This window comes from Chroicocephalus ridibundus, chromosome 1 (assembly GCF_963924245.1).
Source record: "Chroicocephalus ridibundus chromosome 1, bChrRid1.1, whole genome shotgun sequence".
In the NCBI taxonomy this organism is placed as follows: Eukaryota; Metazoa; Chordata; class Aves; order Charadriiformes; family Laridae; genus Chroicocephalus; species Chroicocephalus ridibundus.
The window spans coordinates 141,597,916-141,622,590 of record NC_086284.1 but is presented as its reverse complement, the minus strand read 5'-3'; the positions used below and the strand labels follow the sequence as shown (position 1 = coordinate 141,622,590).

Genomic DNA, 24,675 nt, shown 5'->3' with positions numbered 1-24,675 from the left:
TACAAGGCAGAGAGCGTAAGCTAACACCCTGGAACTGCAGTGAGAATTTGTAATAGGCCCTTCCTACCCTCAATGTCGGCCTGATTCCCACCCTGCAGGCAACTCAAGCGTGCATATCAATATATGTGCTATGAGTTTTTTGGGGCAGCCTAAAGGATTTAGGGGAGTAAATGATTAGGGGGCTAGAACATTTCTCTTATGAAGAAAGGCTGAGGGACTTGGGTCATTTCAGTCTGGAGAAGAGAAGACTGAGGGGGAATCTTATCAGTGCTTATAAACACTTAAAGGGTGGGTGTCAGGAGGATGGGGCCAGGCTCTTTTCAGTGGTGCCCAGCGACAGGACAAGAGGTAACGGGAACAAACTTGAGCATAGGAAGTTCCACCTAAACATGAGGAGGAACTTCTTTCCTTTGAGGGTGGCAGAGCACTGGCACAGGCTGCCCAGAGAGGTGGTGGAGTCTCCATCTCTGGAGACATTCAAAACCCGCCTGGACGTGTTCCTGTGCAACCTGCTCTAGGTGACCCTGCTCTGCCAGGGGGGTTGGACTAGATGATCTCCAGAGGTCCCTTCCATCCCCTACCATTCTGGGATTCTGTGATTTATGTGAGTACTTGTAGAAAAAGACCAGGGCTTTATTTTCCCCTGATCCTATTTTTATCATTACAGATCATCCTGCTTGCTGTTCAATTTCTTCAGGATTCAAGCTGAGTCTGCTATAGCCTGGATTTTTTTCCATTCTAAACACACTGTAGAAGCACAGTGACAGCAAAACAGCAACAATTTTTCTTTTCCTACCCCTGTTCATTCAGCATCAACACACTGGCACAGAGTTGGATCAGATATAAGAACCTGGGTCCTCTCAGCTCTGCCACTGGTGTGGCCTTGGAGAGTCACGTTAATCACCCGAGGCACTCTGCTGTCCCACTCAGCCCCTACTAGTATAACTAAAACCACTACACAAATAAAAGATCATCCTTGGAAAAGTCCTGCTCCTCTGGATGAGCCATGCAAAGAAATAATTATTTGATACACCCCCATTCATTGTTCCCAGGGTAGCAGCAATTATTTTTTGTGCTGATTTGAGCATGCGGATACATTCATTAATATCTTCCCTTTTGCTGGTCACTCAGTAATTGTGAGCCCAACTACGAGAAAAACCAAAGATTTTCCAAATATGTATCAGCTGTGTAACTGGGCTAAAATTGGCCAGCTATTTTGGCTTGTTTGCTGACAGTTCCCTTTTAACTGTCTGCTGTTTGTAGCGTGCATCTGGTCTGTCACATTACGTGACACACTTTCTGCCCCTTGTTGTTTAACCGAGGTGTTATAACCAGGGGAATAATCCAGATCTGACAGCGACGGGGACGGTCACAAAAAGAAGCATTTTTTCGGCCTTACACCTCGTCAGCCACTTTAAGAATAGGTCAGGCTCATTACCCCCATTTTAGACAAGCAGAGGCAGCCAACATTCACACCGGGGACCCCAAGCCGCGGACCCCGGCGCAGCCCGGCCCCGCTCCCACGCGCGGAGCGCCGCCCCACGCCGCTGCGCCGGCCGGGAGAGAGGGAGGAGCAAGGCGGCTATCCCCGCAGTTCCGGGTGGATTATGTGTCTGCTCATGCTGTATTTATAACCCCTGAGTCACGCGAGGGTGCGGCGTTGCTCAATCGTTATGTTTATTTTGCAAGCCTTTAAAAAATTTTTTTAAAAAATATTATTTTGAATTTATTATTTATTGCCGCCCAATAAATCAATCTACAAACAAAAAACACGCGGTCCTGCGCGGCGGAGGCGGGGGAGGGCGCCCCCCCCCCCCCCCCCGCTCCACCGCGCCTCCCCCCGTCACGCGTGGGGGGCACATCCCTCCTTGCCCCCCTCCGCGGTACGTGAAGGGTCTGCGCCTTCCCTCCCCCTCCACGGGCGGTGTGGACCCCAGCTCCGCCCCGGCGGCACCGTGACGGCGGGGGGGTGGGGTGGGGTGTGTGTGGCGGGGGGGGGGGGGGTGCCTCCCCGTGACGTCACGGAGCCCAGTTTGCCGTCAGCGGGTTGGTGCGCTCCCGAGGCAGGGCTCGGGGTTGCGCTCCGCTGCGCTGCCGCTTGCGGGGGCGTCCGGGGAGTCTCGCAAAGTAGCCGGCGGTAGGGGAGGGAAGGTGACAGCCCCGGCAGCATGAAGTTCCAGTACAAGGAAGACCACCCGTTCGAGTACAGGAAAAAAGAAGGGGAGAAAATCAGGAAGAAATATCCCGACAGAGTCCCTGTGAGTGTGGGGGTGCGAGGGCAGCGGCGATGGCTGCTGGCCGGCTGGCCTGGCAGCCCTCCGCGCTCCGCCGCCTTTGTCGGCTGCCGGCTGCTTCTTTCGGGTTTTTGTTTTGTTTTTTTTTTTTGGTTTGGTTTGGTTTGGTTTTTTGTTGGTTGTTTTTTTTTTTGTTTTGTTTTTTTTTAAGGCGAGAGAAAGGAGATTTATAAAGATGGTTGTGATCTCGATGGTCTGATTCGAATTCCAGGCTGCTTCTCTCTTTCGCGCAAAGCTGTGGCTGTTTATTTCGTGTGCGAAGGTCCGTATCCGGGGGTGGGTGCGGGGTGCAATGCACCCATTTTTTTCTGGGATCCGCAGTAACTCGACAGCGAGAAATCCTGCTAAGCTTTTTTTTCTGGCAGCCTGCGTGCGTGGGGTTGGGGGGTGGGGAAGGAGCTTACCATCAGCTCTGTAAAAATGGAGGAGAACAATGAGTGAGTTAGCCGGGTGCTCTTTATAGAAAACAACAGCAGTATCCGTGTCACCTGATACTTTCCCTTTATTTTTATTTTACTTGGTTTTGGCCTGTCTTTTCGGTATAGTATTGCTGTGTTGTTTTCTTTTGCATGAGGGAAAAATGATACTTCTCAATGTTTCTGCCCTCCTGTTTAATCATCCTGTGGAAAAAACGTCACTTAGGAAACAAGGTCATCTAGCTAAACTTTGCTTCCTCATCCTTAGGTCCCTTTGGAGTGCCCGTGGAAAGCTTCTAGCTTTATAATTACTACTAATAATTGGGAAAAAGAAATGACAAATCGAGTTAATTGTGATTTTTTTTTTTTTAGTTCCTTTTTAATGAACGGTTTGCAAATGTTCTTTCCATCCCCACTGGAGAGATCTGTCCTAGATTTGCTGCCCAGGGGTACTGCATGCAAGGTAACTTAGACTCCCCCATAAACCTGAGGTCAAGGGAGAGCAGTTAGACTACGTGTTTTCCCTGCAGGCTAACACCATTTTTCATCTTGGAAGTGGCCCTCACTTGGACTTTAAAAGTTTTTGGAATTCAGTATGTGGGTGCGTTTGTCCCAGCTGTTTTTGGGACCCCTGGCATAGCACAGCAAGTTGAGCAGGCAGCCAGTCAGTGATGAAGTGTATGCAGTTCTGCGTTTTAAGATGAGGACCGCAGAGGGCTCTGTAGGTCAGGAGCGAGACAAGCTGTAAACTGAGGATTAGCACCGCAGATTGTACAGCAGACAATAGATGTGTGTGGAAGAGACGTGTCTGGAAGATGTGTGTGGAAGAGACGTTTTGGGGAGCCCAGGACAGACCTGGTCTGGCAAGAGGAAAAGAGGTCAAGGTAGAGGGACATCAGCATATCTTTATGGAGAAAGCCAGGACCAAAATAACAAGGTGTGCTGTAATTAAGGATAAATGAGAATGGCACATGGCAAGACCCAGACGCGAATTGCTGGGGGTAGCCTGTTGTCAGAGATGCACACGGAGCAAATGAATGCAGCAGACAACTGTTCTTTACATCACTTGTGTCTCTGCCCTTCCTGATAGCAGGATCCTTGAAGATGACGTCCATTTGGCTGCCTACACTGCAGTGCCCTGATACATCTTGGCACTTTGCTGAGATTATACTGTTGGCACAGTCCCACATTACCACAGTCACCACCCAGCAACAACAGATAATCTGTAACTGCCCTTTGGATTTTCTTTGTAGGTTTGTTTGTTTGTATGTGTGAAGGGTTTAGTGCTTTAGAAGAGGTACCTGTGTTATCAGGCAAACTGACTGCAGTTGATAGTCAGATTAGCAGAGCACCTCCATTCCTTCCCTGCCTCTTTGCAATCAGATCTCTCTTAAGCACACTGGTGATCTGGATTAAATCCTTCCTAGGGGTTTAGAAGCCCCAGCACTCTCACCTCTTCCTCATAGGCATGACTTCTTTTTCTTTATTATCTAATGACCCAAGCTACAAGCCAACCTTTTGAGTCAGGGTGACCACATCAGTGCTGCTGGCTAGCAGTTCTGCTTATCAGTAGTTTCTTTAATTGGAGGCAAGAACTAAAGGTTTCTTTTCTCTGCAATTTATTGTGTTAGATGTCTTGTTGGATGTGTGGGTAAGAAAATGTGCAAAGCGCTGTTGCTGTTCAGCCTCCATCTCTTCAGTGAGACTGGGGAACTGTCCTTCCTTTACAGCACATACCAACTGCATCTTGTACAGAAACACATGTCCTACCACTAACTGTCTTAAAGAGCTTGAATGGCCTGTACTAATTGAGGTGCTTGAAGTTCTCGAAGTAGCAGAAATGACCAGGTTTCTATTTAGAAAACAAACAGCTTCTTGTTTAGATGGTCAGAATGGCATCTGCAAAACAGCAAGCCAAAGGAATTGAATCGTGTAATATATCTCTTACCAGTTCAAAAATACGCGTCCCCCCCAAAAAAACAACCCACAAAACTGCCTGCAGATTTTTCTGCACAAACCCAGTAGTTCCATGGACACATAACTCCAACCTTTGGAAAGGTTTCCAAGGCTTTTCCTGGAAGGAGCTCAGATCACTTTGGAATACTTTTTGCTTCTGAGGTAAAGATTTTGCCTAGCTCTAGTAACAAAAATTTTCCTGTAGCAGAAGATCTCTTTGTCTGTTTGAACTTAAAGCTGCTAAGCTTCATATTTTTCTATGTCATAATGACATCAGAATATAATGAGGATTAGTATTTTGTGTCAAAGGTCTCTGTGGGTCCAATTGCCCAGATGGTAGCCTGTTTTTTTTAATTATTAGATATTTATATGAATAAGGAAATGTCAATAACAATATGAAGTAGGGAAAATAACCTTAAGAGTTATGAATTTCAGAGTTGAAGATAACTACTGAAGAACTGGGGATTAAAAATACTTTCCCCATTGAGCTGCAGTTTCTCTTTAATTCTTTGCTTCATTATAGAGCACTTGCTATTGGTGAATATAGAAATTAGGATGTGGGACTACTGGGACTAGGGCTGATTTTGTGCCAGGCATTTTGGAACTGTAACCTGGAAACAGTTCAACTTGTGATACTTGTGTTCGTGCATTAGCCTCCTGGCAGCTCCTTCATACAGAATTAACCTGCATTGGGACCATCAAGGTGACCTGATTTATTTTTTTTATTGGCTATTATGGTTTATTTTTATGTCTGTTCCAGTCTCCGTTTTTCACTCACTGTGCTTACTGCTGTAGTCTTGGGCTCCCAGCACAGCTATTGCCAGTGATTTCAAGTCTTCTTCTCACCTATCTGGTTTTTAATGTTGTGTATTTGCTAGAGATTAAACAGATTTCTAAAGGCCTGTAGCACCGTCTGTCTCGAAGGGTAATACCCTGATGCTTTTTGGTCCATTTTGTTTTGTGATACTCATGGGTTGTTTCTTGCTTTCCCTCACTCTCTCTCTCCAGGTAATTGTGGAAAAAGCACCAAAAGCCAGAGTACCTGACCTAGACAAAAGGAAGTATCTTGTGCCTTCTGATCTCACAGGTAACAAAGTCTGCTCCCTTTCCTCCTGATTTTCAATCGAGAAGGTCTCAGAAGTGCTTTTTACTCTGTGATCAGCACAAACAAAATATTCAGGCGGGCTCAACGTCTTATCATTACTGCAGTTTACCTGGCTGTCCTTGCTATATTTATGTACCTTACAGCCTGGATTACAACATGCAGAATTCTCTGAGATCTTCTGCGACATCTCACTGACTTAGCTAACATGCATGTGTCACTGCTGACTTCTAGACATGATGAAAATGACTGAATTGTGTATCATAGGCAGTAGCATAATCATCAGTCAGTGATGACCTAGCTGCAGAGTTGCCAGAGGCTGTATCCTTGTTGCAGGAAGAGACAAGTTCTTGAAATACTCCCATTGTTTTCCACCCCTGTGGTTGGAGTCATGGCTACAAAGTTCCTTTTCTGAATGGTCACGGCCATTTTGTGTGTGATTACATTTGTTTTCATTTGAGAACATGAATGAGTTAAAGAAAAAGCATTTCTTTTTCTTGCAGTATATAATGGATTGTGGAATACTGTCTTGTGCAACATAGCTCAAGCAAATAGTAAGGAATTTATTTTCAGGAATTTGTTTTCAGGAATGTTATGACTATTTACACAGAGGCTAAACTCTTTAAGGTGTCTTTAATCTGTAGGATTTAAAGGTTAAGCTAGTTAGAGGTCTTCCCACCAATCCCAGTACTAGAGCATTTCGTACCATAGTAGGTAGAGTGTGGATTTAGAGGGTACATGGCCTGAGGCATGTACCTGAGAAACTGCCGTCTCCAAGTGGATTGGCTGCTAATGTGGTAACAGTCATGAAGTTACTGCTTTCTTTCCCACATTGTTCGTTCTTCCCCACTTTTTACACACAGCATATGACTTCCACCACCAAAAGAAAACAACCATGGTTAGGGTAAAAAAAGAAAAAAGAAAGTTTCTTTCTTTCTACATCTAAGGTTCTTTCTACATCTAAGGCGTTCTCCTCTGTTCCTCTTCAGTTGGCCAATTCTACTTCTTAATCCGAAAGCGGATCCACCTGAGGCCAGAGGATGCCCTGTTCTTCTTTGTCAATAATACCATCCCTCCCACCAGTGCTACCATGGGCCAGCTGTATGAGGTAAGCCTGGCCCATCTTTCTCCTTTTCTTGGAGTGTCCAGAAGAATGCATATCCTCACTGAAGGACAACTGAGCGCTACTCAACTGGCAGTGGGTGCAGCTTGGTTCCAGATGCCTGAACACGGACCCCCTTGACCTGGACTGTATCTTATCGTCTGTTTAGGGAAGCTCCACCCTGCAGTTGTGAAGAGGAGCCTGGGGAGCTTCATCATTTTAACTGATTGTGTGCTAGTTGAAAGGCTTGTCATACCAGGTGGTGAATAGTTGCCCCATCAGTGATATGTTGCTCCTACTATTTAAACGAAGTATTGAAATAAACCACTTTATTATTTGTATTTCAGAGGAAAGATTGTGGCGGGGACGGCGGCGGGGGGGAGGGCTGGAGAACATACACACTAGCTTTCCTGTTTATACAAAAGGGGTTTCCTTTTAGCCAGTAAAAGAACATAGTATCACTGGGCAACTAACAGTGTATAAATACATTGTCAAGGAAGACTTATTCTTTGTTCAGAATTACTTTTTCATAGCTTGTGCTGTATATATGAGGACCTTATAGGATACTGTGAACATTGCTAGCCCACATTTCTACTGAGCAGTGTTAATTAATCGACCTTAAAGGCATATTCTGTGCCCATCAGAGGAATGTTCCTCAATTATGTAGCCATTATATCACGGGTGGTTTGCAGCCTGGATTGATTTCTCCTTGATTTCTCCTTCTGCTGCATAAGTGTGTTTTAATAGGAGAGCTCCAGTATGATGCTATGAGCCTTTTTGACGATAACTGGACAAATATGTATCTTGACTGATGAAGATAATATGAGATTAACACACACAGGGAGTTTTCTAAATCTGGGCATTTAGGAGGAAGGTATGTCTAACTGTCCAAAGCTGAGATGAGGCCTCTGTTCCTGGCGCTCCACAGACTTTTTGTGTCAGTGTAATCACTTAACCTTTCAGCTTTACTGCCCATACGTAAAACAGGACTAGAAATATAGCCACTTGTCAAAGTGTTCTGAAAAACAAAAAATATAACCACATTTGTCAAATACTGAGGTATCTAGAGGTGATTTTTGACTTGTTAAAGCCTTCCAAGTCCCTCGATCTTAAGGCCATACCAGCACTGAGATTCTGCTGCCCAGCCTGCAACAGTCAGAGCTGTTTCTGTTGCACATTTGCGGCACACTCTGGCTGTGGCTCTTTAAGTAAATTCACAGCATCCAGAAATGTGACATGCCTGAATTTAGAGGTAGAGCTGTGGCCAGAGAGAGGGAGTTACTATACACTCTCTTTGGTATGAGGAAGTGAAGCCTTCAATGCAAAGAGGCAAAAACAGCGAAAGAGAGGTTATGCCTTCTGGTTGTTACAGTGATCTCTTGGTTGGGCTTTTCACATGTAGTGAGTTCCAGGGCGTTGGTTTGTTACTTTCTCTCTTTCTCCCCTCACAGGATAACCACGAGGAGGACTATTTTCTCTATGTGGCCTACAGCGATGAGAGCGTCTATGGCAAGTGAGCACCAGCCCCCCAGGCATGCAGGCGAGATGGACTGATGGAATGGATTTGGGGGGGTGGGGGGGATGCTGGAGAGGAGGAAGGAGGATGCCTGAGAAGAGGGGAAGAGAACTGGAAGTGAACCACATGCACAATGCCATCACCTTCCATGCATTAATTATAACCGTTATTTTTTAAATTGAAGGGAGGGAGGGTAAGGGGGACCGTGTATGAAAAGGTGAACTGAAAGGCTAACGAGGGGTTCTGTGCTGAGGGATGGGGAGACTTCACTGTAGTTCTTTTCTTGACACAGCTGGAAGTAGTTAGCCAGTACTGGAGGCTGCTGGACAAGCCAGTGTTGTGGAGCTCCAGGAGAGTGACTGGGCAGGATAGCCATTTTTGTGTGATCCTTTCATTGGATGAAGAAGGCATGCCATGTATTGTACACTGACCTTGTCACGCTTTGCCCATGGCATGGCTGCACTCCTGTGAGCATTCAGTGAGCTGTGAAAGACTTCACTCTGCCTGCACAAGGCTATCCTGCACTGACAGTCCTCACTCCAGCTGCTACCTGTGAAGCGTTCCAAGAGTATTGCGTTTCCCGTCACTTCCGTCAGTATTAGAAGGGCTAACTCTGAGGGCTGGGAACTCCTCAGCTGTGAGATGTCAAGGTTGGGGAAGAGAAGAAAGAATTTTTTTTTTTCCTTTGTTGCTTTAATTGCAAGTGCTGGACAGAAAAATTTGAGATGACCCTTTTGTTCTTTTCAGTGAAGCCAACTGATAAACTCATAAGCTTAGGGCTAGAAAGGACCTCAAGAGAATGACTATCCCACCCCAGCTCTGAGACAGGACTGAGTATAGCAAACGTGTCCACCATGGCTGCTCATCTGACTTGTTCTTAGTGAACTTCACTGCGGTGGATCCTGGAGACCGCTGAGATAGTCTTTTCCAGTTCCTAGCTAGCCTATAAGAGAGCTTTTCTTGCTACCTAACTTCAGTCTCCCTTACTGTGTATTTAAGCAGCTAAATACTAATGGTCTTGTTATTGGTGAACACCGAAAATTATCTATTGGTGTTGTCCTTGCACCAGTCATCTGCAGATTTGAAGATGGCAGAAGTCCTGTGGGTTTAGCCTTCCCTCCCACGTCTCATCCCTGTACAGCTCTTGCACCACATGCACAAGCGGAAGAAATCAGTTGCTCCCACGTGTGTTTTGCTGACTTTTTGTGATTGGACAGCAGTGCCACTCTTTGCCGCAAGAGAGGTGCTTTTAGAGTTGAAGGGGAAGGGGAATAGATTCTGTGCAGATTTTTTTTTAAATTATTTTATTTTAAGCCAGTGTTGTTCTTAGAAAGGTGCCAGATAGATGCTGTCCTGTGCAAGCCTTATGCTGTCATGCCAAAGCAGTTTCTTCCCAGTGGCACAAACAGCAGATTTTCCCATGACTGCCATAACTCTGATGAAGGGATGGGGTTTGGGGAGTGAGCTGACTTTCAGGAAAATTCTGGGGTTTTATCTAAAAATCAGAGAGCTGGACCTGAATTACTGTAAACATTCCTACATTTAAGGGAAGGACCAAGAGGGAGGAAAAGACAAGAAGGATAAAGAAGACAGGCAGATTCCAAAATAAGTTGAAGGTGTTTGCTCTATTTACATCAAGTTAGATCCCAGTTCTCAGCGTTCCTCAGGAACGATAAATCAAGATGAGTGCTCTTCTGTTTGTGGGAGACAGGAAATCAGGTTTCAGCCTTCTCTGACTATTGTTCCGCAGAGGTACACGAATCAGAAGAGTAGACTGGGAATGTGAAGTGGGTGTCATTGGCAGAACTGTGTGAAGGTCAAGGAAGGAGTGTAGTGGGGCAGGAAGGCACTGCCCGTGTAGTATGGGAAGTAGCAGATGAACGGGAGAGAGGTGAAGGTATGCAAGAGATGTAGACAGAGGAGTCATAATGGACAGACAGAAAACAGGGGAACAAAGAATGAAATGAGTGGGTTAGGATTCCCGTTTTTCATCCTGTACTTCAGGTTTGCTGTTCCATCATGTGCTCTTCTGGAAGAAATGTGTTTGGATGAGTTGTACCTACTGCCAACTTAGATACTGCCTGTTCTGCCTGCAGTGGTCAGTCCTCTCTTTTTGGCCCACTCTCCTCCAGTTGCCAGACTCTTCTCACATCCTTTGGGTGCAAATCCGCATCAGTCTCTTGTTTTAGGAAGCCCTGAATGTTCTGAAGCAGAGAACAGACCTAGGAGGCTTTCTAAGGTAAAAGACGAGATGCGGGCAGGTGGTGTGCATCTCTCTGCCGCTGACCCACTTGCTCACGCACGTGCTGCCAAGCACGTGGTTGTGTGTTGTCTCAAATGAGCCCATGCTTAGGCACACTTAGGGGAGAAAAAGTTGGCATCTGGGGTGCTTGGTTGTGTGTTCAGACCTCCCCTCCCCTCCTGCTGCTGGGTTTATAAGTGACATGTGTGGGACTAATCTCAGCCGTTTGTTACATGTAGAGTTTACAGTTTAATTTAGTTATTTTCTGGTTCTTTTAACTGGATTGTGGCATTTACTTCTGTTTTTGCGCTAGTCTGGTATTGTACGAGGTAATGATGGTAATTCTTTTTTTGTGTTGGTTAGCTGCAGGTTCTTGTAAAATAAAGTTCATACTACTTGAGCTAAATCAACCGATCAATAAAGACGCATTTGAAAATCACAGGCTTGGTCCAAAATGGGTGACTAGCATTTCTTCCCTACGTGGGCTTGTAAATAAAGGAACAGCTTTGTCAGAACTTCTCTTTGCAACTTTTTCCCAGAACCCCAGATTTCCTCTGTCCTGCCTGCCGGGACAAGTCACTTCTCTCCTTTTTTTTGGTTATATTGTCACATGCACACTTGGCTGTGTCTTGCTGTACCACCAACATGACCTTCAGTTAGACTTGGGTGACATGAGAAGGTCTTAAGAAGCATTTTGGATGCACTGAAGCATTATCTGCCATTTAAGGCCCTGAATAGCCCTAGCCAGCTGATGGGGCCCCGAGGGCACCACCAGGCCTGACTGTCCCTGCCAGGCCCCCAGGGCCACCCATCACCCTGCCCATGGCCCAGGAGCCCATCTCAGCCCCCCCAGGGCTGTCAGCCCCTGCCACAATGATGCCGCAACAGGGCTGGTCTCCAGCTCTCCACAGCCCTGCCCTGCCCTGCCCGGCCATGGGCCCTGCCAAGCCAGGCCCACCCCACAACCCTGCCATCACTGGGCCTGGCCTGCAGATGGGATTCCCATCTTGACCTGCCGTGATGCGCCTTATGGTCAGGGCTTGTGCCTGGGCCTGGCCACCACCCCTGGGCCTGCCCCAGTCCCCCTCTTTGGTGCAGTAGGATGGGTGCCCTGCTGGCCATGTTCCTCAGGGAAGCACTAGCCCACTAGCCCTCACTGTCTCCTGACAGGTCTGGCTGAGGTGGGACTCCCAGCTGTGGGCAGAGGGTGTGGGGGTGGCCCTGGGGAGGCCCCTCCATGCCTCAGGGCCCTCTACAGATAGGAAAAGCAGACATAAGGAAATCTGGGACTCCGTCAAAAGTAAGCCTGCAGTAGCAGCAGATCTAGGCTTTTTTTCCTTGTGGGTATTTGTGCGCTGAGAGGGAAGGAGTCCTGCTGGGAGCTGGCGAGACCAGCAGGCGCCGTTTGCTCAGCACCATAACTCTGCGTCAGGCACTGGCAGCACATGAGGAGGAAAGCGATGCCTGCTGTCATCTGGGGAAGCAGCGAGAGACGTGCTGCTTCTTCCACCTCCTCCCTCCTCCTCGTCAGCTGTGGTTTGTGCGGGTGCTGCTGGCCGGAGCAGCAGAAACAGGCCATGCCAATGCTGTGGAGGAGCGACCATCAGCTCTCGTCCTGCTGTGCACTGGGCTAGAGTTGCTTGGAGCACTGAAGTCAAGAATTAGGACGCTGAAACTCACAGGAATAAAGCTTGCTAGGCCTAATAGAGTCTTCTTCTCCCCACTTACATACATGGTGGAGCCACACTGTGAGCTTCTGTTGCTAGTGCTGAAGGAGAGGCAGTAATTCATCTGCACCATGTAAACTCAGAGCCTGCCCAGAGCAGCAGTTTCTGTGCTCGTATCCACCATCCTGACTAAAACAAGCTCCCCCTGTATGGCAGAAGGGTGCCATGACTCCAGGCAGATGGGCAGAGATCAGCTGAAAGCTTACACTATCATCTGAAATAATTTGAATTTCAGCTTCAAACTTGTTTTGCTGTTTAGGTTGTGGTATTGTCTGCCGGATCAAGTAGAAAACCCCTATGGCATATGCCTGAGCAGGCCTGTCCCACTCCCCCGCTCACCCCTTTCCGAGGAAAATGGTGCATCAGTGATGTTTGTACCTGCCGTGCTGCTTTGCATGCTTGTGTCAGTGCCATGGCTGAGACAAGCAGCAGGCAGGCGCATTTGCTGAATGTGATTTGCGTGGTCCGTATGTGAAATGTTAGCCTGTGCTCAAAGGCTGTCACCTTTATTCTGTGGGTTATGGAAATGGGATTGGAGCAACGCCGGGGGGAAACTAGGGGCTCAGCTGGTTAAGAGCGGTTAAGTAATTAATACTCTGCCTTGGTCACTATCACTGCACCTGAGATCCTCTCTCCAGTCACTCTGACTTTTGCTTTGGAAGAAAGCTTCCTCCTGGAGCAGGGAGAAAAGATGGCCTGGGGTATTAGAGCCTCACAACATCACTGTGAAGGATATCTGGGCTAACATAACAGGTCCCGAATTATGCTAAAAACTGATGTTTTCACTTCCATAAAACAGTCATGTCTGAGATGAAAGAAACACTGATTAAAACAGAAATAAGACTACCGGAGGGAGAAACTCCAGCTCATTTCTGTCACTCAGTCTCGGATAAATGCTCCCCCAGGATGAGCCACAGAGTGTGACTAGAGAGCTCATTGCTGGCAGGGCGCTCGCAGACCCAGGCAGAGCACAGCTGACCACGAACAGCAGCTGCCCCAGCCTGTGCTGCCAATCCTTAGGAGGATGTTCCAAGTCCCATGGTACTTGTGTTCCTGGAAGCTCATATGAGTCCCAAAGCACAGCTCATACCTGGATATACATGTGTTACAGGAATTAGTTAATATTCTCCTGAAATAGCTGGATCTTGCAGTACCTTTCTGTACAGTAAGGTTCTGGTTCTCCCTGATTTCTCTGGCCAATATCATGTGCATGTTGTATTGTTCTTTGGGAATTAAAAGATTGTTAATAAATGCTATAAATAGTAATACATGGAAGCAGCAGGAGAACATAAAGACCCTCATTTTCAAGTGAGGGCATTGCTAGAACTGCATTAAGGTTGTATGTACTGGATTATTAGCTGAAGAAAAAACTGATCTAATTCACTTCCTGTCTACTTTCCCCGGCCCCTCCTGATTAGAGGAATCTTTGTCAGAGCTCAGGACCCTGTGTTATTGTTTTGCCACAATCCTCTCTGATCATCTGAGCAGTCTCCTGCAGTGTCCACACAACGCTCAGAAACTTAGGGAGCTTTCAGGAGGTGGCAGTCCCTGTTAACCTTTAGCAGGACATTCTCCTAGCCTTCAGTGTACCTTACCACTCTTGAGCCACTTCATATAACCTTTTCAGTCAGCATTCCTCCTCATATTTGCTAGCTTGCTACTTGACCCGTTTGCAATACTCTTCCATGTAGCAGCATGCCTTTAGGTGAGTGACTGTAAATCCCTAGTTTTCGCAGAGGATGTAATTTTTTGCTGTATATTGGGCCAAAAGCATCCCTGTTCAGTGTGCATGCAACCTGTACATGACACGTCTCACAATTTTCACCAAATCTGCAGCCTGTTTCCTTCCTGCTGGAAATCTGGTTTTGGTCTCCCAGATATGATGTCTTGTGCCAGTGTTCAGCACTATGTTCCCAAAGTTGGAGCTGTCTAGAAGCACAGGGGGTCTGCAAGAGGATGGCAACTGCCTGTGGAACTTGAGAGTGTCTCCTAACATGTCAGGGAGATCAGGAGTTTATGATATATATCCTCATCAAACATAGAGTCTTCCTCCTCTACCTTTTCTTCAGCTTGTAGCTGAGACTGGCTCTTCCTCTTCTCTCTTCCAGTATCCTATTATTCCTCCAGTAGCATCTGCCCTTTTTCCCCTCAGGGTGCAGCGAGATTAGCAGGAACAGAAAGCTTTCCTTACCCTTTGATGTCATTGCCTGCCCGGCCACCTTCTCTCTCACAGAGATTACAGAAGGCTGAGATATACTTTCATGCAGCAGCATCACCTACCTCCATTACCTGGGGTCTGAAGACACTTTGCTGCCAAACACACAGTGAGCAGGGCTGAAAATACATCGCATCAAATAGCCAAAGTCATTGCATATCATTCCCACAACAAATACGCATCTGTGACCACACCACCTTGACCACACACACAGAGAGGCTACGTCCTGCACCTTATGCTGGACATACCACAACACGTTCACTCTAGAGACACTTGTACACACATGCACCTTTTCTGCCACACCTCACACTGCATTAAACACACCTACATCTTCACATGCTGCACTGCCCACATCATGATTATCGCCATGTCAAAACGCACTCTGTGCCTTCAGTTGTACCCCACGCCCCGGTGAAGTTGCATGCATTCCCATGATACACTGTGCTTCCTATGCTGAGCCTTACATTGCAGCAAATATGTAAAACATCCCAGTCTGATGGTGTTCACCTGAGGCACATGTAATCAGAATGTATGTAATGGAGAGAGTGATATTCAGTGCATGCTTAGAGTGTAGTTCAGCTCCCCACAGAGATACCAAGTTTGGAAAACAGTGCAGTAAGGAAAGAAAAAGGCAGATGCATGTGTACACTGGACGTGATGTTTTATAGGCCTGAAATACAGACACTTCAGCAAGTGTAATGTATACAGGCAATCAAGAAAGAAATACAGCAATATATTTGCCTGTGCATACTCTCTTTCACCCAGCACTTAGGATGATGGACAAACCTACTTTTTGCGCTAACAGGTATTCAACACAACTGGAGCTAACAACCATGTGTCAAAAATGGTCATTAAGAAGTGGAAATCAATAGGGAAACACAGGATGAAAAAAATGAACAGGGTAATATACAGTCATGGGCTTCAGGTGTTTGCAGAAATGTTTGCAAGGGTAAAAGTAGGAGTGAGAAACGAACCTGGAGAAAAGGTACTGCAGTCTACAGCCACCAACTGCCTCTTGTCTGTGGAGTGCAAGGGATGCCAAGAAAGCATCAGGTCATAGGAGAGGAGGAAAGAAGCCCGCTACCTACATCCATATTTCAGAGGTGAAGAAACAGCAGTCCCTTCTTCCTCTATGCTTTGCAATTGAAGGTGAAAATTAGAGTCTGGAAAAGCAGGACCCTTCTGACTAGGACTGGATTGGGTTGGGAGAACAGGAGGGAGGCAAAACTGGAGTATCAGCAGTTTGGGGAGTGCAGATGGAGGTAGTAGCCTGGTGGAGCAAGGAGTGGGAGGAGAGTAAGAACAGACTAGTGAAAGGACTGCAGGATATGAGTGAACCTGTCAGAATTTTGTGAGAAGCCCAGCACTGGAATAACACAGTGGCTTCAAGACAGGAGTGAAAAGATACAGACAGCTTAAACTAATGCCAAAGGTATTCCAGAAAAAGCTCCTCTGAGATTAGGTGGGTGGTGGCTCCAACAGGTACCTGTGCATTCAGACTGCTGTCACCACCAGTAGAACTGCAGCTGCAAAGCTGAATATCTGGTGAGGCCATGGTTATTTACCCACCCATCTCTCTATCTAGTCCTTTGTTCATAGTCTTTACAGTAGCCATCCAAGCTCCCTGTGACCACCGTGCTACCCCAGTGCTATCCATTAGCCTCTTTGACCCTGGGTGGACAGCGGTATGGGACGTCCCAAATGCTTTTGCCTGACATCAAACAGGCCAAGGGACTGAACAGTTATCACAGGGGTGGTCCTTCTTTTTCTTAAGAGGTATTCTGAGCCCCAGAGCAAAACAAGCATAAAATTAAAGGAGTGGTGTCACTGTGCAGATACAAAGGGCAATAGAGTCAAGTATTTAGGAGAGAACAACTGGGAGACAATGGGCAAAACAAGTCTTTTAGAATGACACCCAAGAAAGGCAGGAGTCAAGCTGCAATGCACTATGTAAGAATGAATGTAAAAATGATGGAGAAGATGCTAATACAGATTAGAATCTGAAATAAGTATTTTCCCATTTTACCGTGGTTGTTCAGATGTAACGTTGGAATATTTCAGGTCTCACTCACAGTTCATTTGTCCCAAGGGGTATGCGACACAAAATGAGCAGTGACAGGTCTGATCGTATTTCATTAGTTTGCATTTTATTACTTCACACTTACATAACAAGTTCTATATGGCAGTCTCACTCCTTTCAAAAATACTGATCTATTTGTCCTTACAGCAGCCCAGTGGGGTAGCTCTTATTGTCTCCAGCCTGCTGTTGGGGAAATTGAGGTGCAGAGATGTGGAGTGACTTACCTCAAAGCCATGCGACGAATTAGAAGCAGAGTTAGAAAAAAAGCCTTGTCCCTCTGATCTTTAGCACTTCCAATAGTAGGATTATACTCATTACACGGTAAAATTTGAAATGTGGATTCTGTATATTCACATTATCTTTCATTAAAGAAAGAAACCCCTCATCATCTTTAGGAACACAGCATTGTAACATTTTGATGTTCTGCCATTTGTGGACTGGAAAAGCTCTGATTTCTTTGCCAGAACCAGCAACAAGAAGGTAGCTCCTACTCTTGACATACTGCCAAGAAAACACTGCCAAATTGTCTTTGAGCAACAGCTCTCTTCAAAGCTCATTGATACATTTATCAGTGCCTTCTTTCTCTGGAACAAAAAACAAATCACAGTGCAAGCCTGGGAAAAAAATGTGCATTTTCCTCTTGTGATTTGCATTTTGTTGGAATTTCTTGCAACTTACAAGTATTTAGTATCTGCTCTTCTATTTAATTACGAACATGTTTCATAAAATTTGCAAAAGGATTCAAATGATTTAGAAGCCTAAGTGTAATTTTGAAAGAATTTAGACATTTACCTCTAGATCTTCAGGGCTGAAGTCCCATTAGCTCTTGAAAATGCTGAAATAAATGCAACACTGTAGCCACAGACTTTCAGTAATATTTTGGTTTGGATTATTTTTCAAGACATAGTCACATGACAAAGCAGAAAGAAAACATCACGTTTTTGAAACTATATAGCTATACGCAACTGTGGTTGTCTAAATAAAAACCAGACATAAGATACTTTTGAAAATGTTATCCTTTTGGGATAGCATTTCCTGGGTGGAAAAAAAAAAAAAAAAAAAAAAAGGCAGTTTAAAATCTATACATTTGCCGCGGATGTCACGGAGATGAGTGTTAGAGTGTTTCACTTGTTAGAGAAAAATGTCATCTGCTGTCTTGGCCTCAGAAGATGAGAAAGCACCTATCCAGTGGTAGAGATTGAAGGCCATACAGCTACCTAATAAAATGGAGAAGTGTTATTAAGTTAAACATCACTGCAGTGACTGAGATATTTTTGCTTCTTATAAAAGTTTTCAGCTTATTTTGCCTCAAGGACGTCCTGTAAGAAAACTGCATTTCCCCAACTCAACCACAGGGGAAAACACCTTTTATTAAAACTTTGACTATTACAGAAGGCAGAATGAAGTGCATATTTAGACAAACTTCTGAGCTCTGGAAAAATCACAAAGCTGCTAAAGCAGCTTCATATTTTAGCATATTCTTATAATCTATGTTAGCATATTCCTTTACTGTTATATTCTCATATTTTTCCAGAAAGGAGAAAACACATCAAAGTAGTGCACCCCAGGTAGCATGAGCTGCAATTTGCTGCAGCCCACTGACACTTCCCTTGACTCAGGCATTGCCAGTTGATTGCTCCCACAGCATGGACATTTTCTCCTCTTCCTGGAGTTGGTGTTGGGTTGTCCAGACTACAAAAATCTCCTTGAAAATACCTCCCTGCAAAAGATTCCTGGTCAGAGTCTGCCTCCCAGAAAGGATATGAATATGCCACCTGGTATGCAGCATATTCTTGAACAAGACAATAAAGAAACAATTTTAAAAGGAAAGCAAGTTGTGCTGGGCAACTTAGGGTGAGGTAGCCACAAGAAAAGAATGCAACTCAGTGACTTAAGATATAAATTCCATTTACTAAGGGAGATGGTATTAACGGGTGGCTGGCAATTTCTAGCTATGAAATGCATACTCACACACTCTTTGCAGAACACGCACCCCCCAACCCAAAACTCCAGTATGACTGTGAGTGGCACCATGGACTCAGGGCAACAACTGGCAGGGCTTCTGTAACAGGGGGCTGCAGGGCTGCCGTGTGCGGGAGGAGTCAGTGAGCTGCCCCATGCCTGTCACAGCTACTTAGTTAACTCTGAAATGGATGTGAACAGCCCATGGTGCTCCAGAAACCTCAACCTGTCAGAGCCAGTCAGAAGATCCATGTCAGAGCACATGGCACCCCTGCTCAAACAGATTTGAGAAAGAGCAGCACCCATAAAGGGGAGGAGATATGTGAGGAGACACATGGAAGAAGACATTGATGGGGACATGGCTGGAGATGCACCCTTGGAAGGAGAAGCTCCACGTCAGAGCAGGGACATGCCTGAGGGACTGTGGCTCATGGAGAACCCATACCAGAGCAGGGGCACCCCCGAAAGACTGTAGCCTGTGGGTGACCCGTGCCAGAGCACAGGAAAATGAATAAAATGCATGAACTGTCAGAGAGAAACCATTATGTTCCAACCTCAGATTCCTGCACTGCCGATCACATCCCTGAAGGAATTGAGAGAGACTGAGTGTAAGGTATGGCAAAACCAAGGGAAGCTAGGACCAGGCAGGGGTGGGAGCAGTGTTTGGCTGAAGATGAGCTGGAGAAATGGGAGGAAATGTGTTTCCCTAAATGTTTGTTTAGTTGTTTACTTTTTCTTTTTTTCTGAATATCCAAATCAGCAATCAAAAGTTTGTGCTGGTTGGCAACAAATTAAATTAAATAAAGCTCCCCGAGTCAAGACAGCTTTGGCCGTGACAGCTTACTCGACTCCACTTACTCCAGCTAGTAAAAGTGTCCAAGACCTGCCTGGTGGCCCAGGTTGTACATGTATCAGCTCCATCTCAAGCAAAGCCTTCTGGATGATGCTGTATACATCTGTGGATGTGGTTTCTTCCCTCAGAGACAATTGTTTTCACTATTTATTGCTGCCTAACTGAGATGGCCAGTAAGTCACCAATTACCTCATTTTCAGGTCAGCCCAGGCTGCTTTAGTTTTCTCCATATGTTAAGCAAATTAATGGTCACTTCTGGGGTCACTAAAACAGTTACAAGTGTTACAAGGATGTAAAGTTGTAAAGGGTTCCTCTGTGCTTCTTGTTTCTTTCTGTTGCATACCTGAATCATTCGGAACAGGGCAGATGTAGTTCAGAGCTTTGGGTGAGCTTTCCCCATCACACCTATTTGCGCTTTCCTTGTTTTTCCCAGTACATACCAGGATCATCTGAAGTGTTAAAGCCGGCAAAGCAGTTCAGGTCTCATTTTGTCTGAGTGGTAGTTTTGGGCAAGTTTCACCACGTGACAAGCCTAGCTTTCATTTCCAAAGGATCTCCAAGCAATCTACAGAGACTGATACTAAAATGGTCATTCTACTTATGGAAAGACAGCTGTTATTTGAGCTGCAGAAAAAAATCATAGATCAACTAGGTACCAGGTAGAAAAAGCAGAATAACACCAGGTCTCTGAAGCAGGAGGTGGGGGCATTCTGTGTGCTAGAACTGGGTCAACACTTTCATAGACTCATCCACTTTCAGAAATACTGAAGATAATTCATAAGCTTAGTTTGAAAATTATTTTCTGTCTCTAAATAGCATGGTTTTTGATTGGAAATATGAAAGATATAAGCCATGCATCGTGTGGGAGTTTTAAAAGGAGAAGAATGGAAGGCTAAATTATATAATGAAATAACAGTAAAATTATATATGCTGGCTACAATCTGGGGAGAGTGTGTTTTCTGGGGAGTTTTGTACTGCCTCTGAAAACAGTACAGAAAAAGAGACAGGGTAAAGTAGCCTAACCCAGTGTAGGTGAGACAGAAACCTCAGAGCTATTCCAGTTTTCCACTTTCAGACAATTGTTATCATTAAGCATTTTCTATTAAAAAATCATGTTTCAGTCAAAGAACTCAAATATCTACTGTTTATGTGAGGTATTTGTTTGTCTGCCTGATGCAGTGTAGAAGTTGTGAACCTCCAAAGTGTAGAACAAAGAATATAAAGTTATCCGATGGGACAGATTCAGTAACGTTAGTGCAGGACCCTAGACCACAACATTAAGTAGGATTCACTGCTATGAACTCTAAAACTACAGTTTAGAGGCTGTAACCAAAACTTGACTCTCCTGGGATTAGAGTGTAAAGAATAGCCCTATCCCCCCAGCTAGGTAACAATGACAGTAACTAATAAACTCCTCTGGACCAAGAAGTGGCAATGAGTTTCTAAAGGACAGGAAGGAGCATCAAAGGAGACATAAAGGATTTACGCTGGAAGAAAAATGTTACATGCTTGATCCTGCTTTCACTGGCACTACTGAAGAGTTTTGGTTTGGTTTCTGTGAGTGCAGACTCTGCATCCAAAAGCAGAGATAAGATTCTGCTCTGGGCTACATTCATGGCCCTGAGATCGGTAGAGTTGCAACTGACAGTAACGTCTTGCCTTATCCGGAAGCACCAGCTTAAAATATCTCTCCTTCTCCAGCATAAGAACAAGTAATTTGATAAAATTCAGGTTTCCTTTATGTTAAAGACTGTCCTCAGCAACTCTCTCTCTTTTTTTTTTTTTTTCCTGGAGTCTGTAACACTTATTTAACATAATAAAATACATTTGCATCAAAATACTTGAGAATCTCTTCTGTCAAACCTGTGCATTATTAGTATTAGTCAATTTACTTTTTGCACAAGTAGATATTACTAGATTTCATAATGATCTAAGTTCATTATAATTTGCAAACAAAACCAGAACAACAGAATTAATTAGCAGGTCTGATTCACTTACGTATGGTATTTGAAGACAACTAACAAGACTCCAGTCAAGGAGTAATACAAAAAAATTAAAAGGGAATGATTCAGTCTTCTGCTGAACCAGATGAAGAAAAATGAAAAGAAATTAATTAAAAATACCAAAATAAAAGTCTGCAGAAATATTATGCTTAATTTTAAGTTTAATTCAAATAAATTACTTAGTTTTAGTTAATCACTGTTGCCAAGCATATTTTAAAGGTTCAAAGTGCTGAGAACTGCCAGGTCTGGCAGAATGGTGCTCATTCACATCTGCTCCTCTAGGAGGCTGATAAGCCAGGGTTATTTTACGCACATGGTATTTTCTTCTTGTTTCCAAAATAGCCTGATAAAATAACACCTACTCGCTGAAGCTCGCAGCTGAAAATCAAGTTGAAAGTTCCACCCCAAACCAGAATCATGAGCAGTGGAATACATATTTCACCTTTCATATCCAAAATGCTGTCAAAACTGAAGTTCTTTATTTCCAAGCAGAAAAACTGTTCCTCTTCAAAGTTCACTGGAAACATTCCTTTCTTTCTTGGTGGGAATCAAAATGAACCCAAGAAAGTTTTGTGGTAGTTGTCCGCAGGTCTCTATGACAAATGCTTCAGCCTATATGGGTGGTGCCCTACTCCTTCAGTTCCCATTTCCGTCATCACCATATATGTCAGGCTTGAAAATGCTGCTGAGAGGGGATTAATACTGGAATTTAGACTGGGTAGATCCTACCTGGGGACAGCTGCCTTGAAAGAATATAAAACAAGGTTGCTGTTTCTTTTCTTTCATGCTGTCGGTGGACCCAGCTGGGCAATGATGCAAGATTTAGAAAGGAAGCCGGGAACTAGATGGAAAAAACATGTTCTGATTGAACTGATATTTCATGACAGGTCTTACTGGCCAGCAAAGCAAAAGATATGAGGCACTTGGCTGGGTCTGACATATGTCAGGGTGTTCACAGCCCTCAAAACCTCATCCATTGAAAACCACTGAAAAACATAGCGGATTATTAATAGGTGGCTGTTCACAGCTCCTGAGAACATCCTCCCCTACATTTCCAAGCAACTACCTCTTCAGTGGACACGTCTGCACAGCATTAACTATCACAGGTGGCCCAAAAAAGTCAGATCACAGTGAGAAATTCTCTTCTGCCTTTGTGATTAATACTATTAAACAAAATAGACTACAGATACGAATTCTTTAAAAAGAACTGGATTATCTAAACTTCCCCCCCCCACCCCTGGGTTTTTTTTTTCCTGACACTATGTGCACAGCAGGACTGCTTCAGGTTGTATCAAATACCATAAGAAAAATTCAGTCCCTTTTAGGCATTTAACACACTGCAGGCAGCACAGAACAGAAAGTTAACAAGGTTTCCACCAAGTCAGTCATTAGGAGAGATTGTCAGATGGCATAATGCTTGAATGGACATTGTCAAAAAGTATCAGGGTTTAGATGTCAGTCTTGCAAAATTACAAATAACAAGCAAGTAGGTGATAGACCAATTTCCCATCTCCCAGATGTCCATGGCAGCACAATTCTTGTAACAACAGCACCCAGGTAACTAACTTTAGAACAGAGATGAACTAAACTTATATAAATCCTTTTTTGTGGCCTACCCTCCCCTGGGTTAGGAGCTCCTTTTCTCTATATAGCACCACTTCCGCACCACCCACACCACTACCTTCTTAAAATGCATTTTGATCTCTATGCTCCCTGAAACACTGGGGACTGAGGGTCATACACTGTTTCTCAGCGTGGCCATGCTTTTTCCCTGTTTCCATCCCTCTGACAACCAGTGGCGCATCTCAGCAATGCACAGTGCCTTTGAGAGAAGGCTGTGCTAAAATATTTATTTTTGTCTTAGTATGCGTAAACACTGGGTTTCATTCCAGAGCCCAAGTAATTTCCCACCCCCCCAGTGCTGTCAGTATAGTTTATGGATCTAATAGCTGATTATGGAAAATTCACAAGTGATACAATCTGCAGAAATAACCCAAACCCATTCCTTTCATTCCTCAGACTCTACAGCGAGAACAGGGCACAAATTCCTTGTGCTGAAAAAAGACTCCTGTATTCATGGGGTGCTATCATACATATTAAAGAGGAGAGTGCTCCTCAGAGGCTGAAACAACACCCAGATGAGAAGAATTCACATGCCAAGAATCCTGCCTGGTTTGCTTTACATTCTGCTAGGAAGAAATAGAGAAAACAACCGTATTTATCAAAAGGTATTTGAAGCATCTCTGCTGTTTTTCTCACATGCTGTGTTAGTTTTTGTAACTCATAGTGAATACCTATTAAAGAAAACTAATGAACACAAAGGACTAACATTTGCAAAGTGTTTATTAATTGCTTCTGAACTGATTGCACTTTTAAAATAAACTCCTCCTGCATCCATACAATAAGCATGGTCACAGAAGAGATCTCTGGTTCACAGCGACTTGCAGCGTGCCATGCTAAAACTACTGCTTATTCTTTACCATAAGGCACAAAAAAATCCCAGAAGATTGCTGTGATGGCTGCTGAAAATTTTTAAATCCTTCCAAGGCAATCAAGATGAGTATTTTGCAAAGCAGCAGGGCTACTACTACTGTAAGATTTTTTTCTCCAGTATGTCATACCCCTCAGTATTATTAGTAGTAGCATGATTTTCTCCACCTCGTTGATGGTGGGGTTGCCTTAGAAAGCCCTTTGTTCACAAATATGATCTAGTCCTGATACGTAGCCAAAGGAATAAAGGTCTTCTGTTCTGAAAGCAGCCTGGTGTCTTATGTCATCCTGTTTTATTTGAAAGCTGAAGTTGGAAGACATCTTTTATTGTTAACTTTTCTAATCTTACTATAAAAGGCACATAAAGAAATGGTCTGTTGTTTGTTTCTCTGAGTACACTTAGTTCTCTTGGAGTTTAAAGGGATTCGGCACGGAAGGGGCAGATGGGTGAGCCATACCAGGCTCTGCTCCATCACAGAAGTCCGTATACAAGGGACAAAAAGTAAGGCAGATACACTTAATATTCTCCTAAGAGAAAAACCATGAGCTGTAGTTGCTGCTGTAGTTTGCACTGTCAGACATGAATACAGCCCAGGATTGCTTCATAGCCCTGGAAATGGGGGCTAGTAGACAAAGAGGGCAAGGCTTAACACAAGGAATGGCCACTGTACTGGGAGCTTGGGACAGCAGAGGGGAGACAAGGGACAGACATAAGGA

General features: G+C 44.7%; 1 protein-coding gene across 1 annotated transcript; it reads left to right on the top strand.

The window, feature by feature from the left end:
• Window positions 1–2,007: 2,007 nt before the first annotated feature.
• Window positions 2,008–24,181, top strand: GABARAPL1 (GABA type A receptor associated protein like 1). Its single transcript, XM_063356323.1, has 5 exons — window positions 2,008–2,258; window positions 5,675–5,753; window positions 6,758–6,876; window positions 8,322–8,383; window positions 23,488–24,181. Exons 1-5 carry the CDS (start codon window positions 2,169–2,171, stop codon window positions 23,669–23,671), a joined length of 534 nt encoding a protein of 177 aa, XP_063212393.1. The 5' UTR covers window positions 2,008–2,168; the 3' UTR covers window positions 23,672–24,181.
• The last annotated feature ends 494 nt before the right edge of the window (window positions 24,182–24,675 follow it).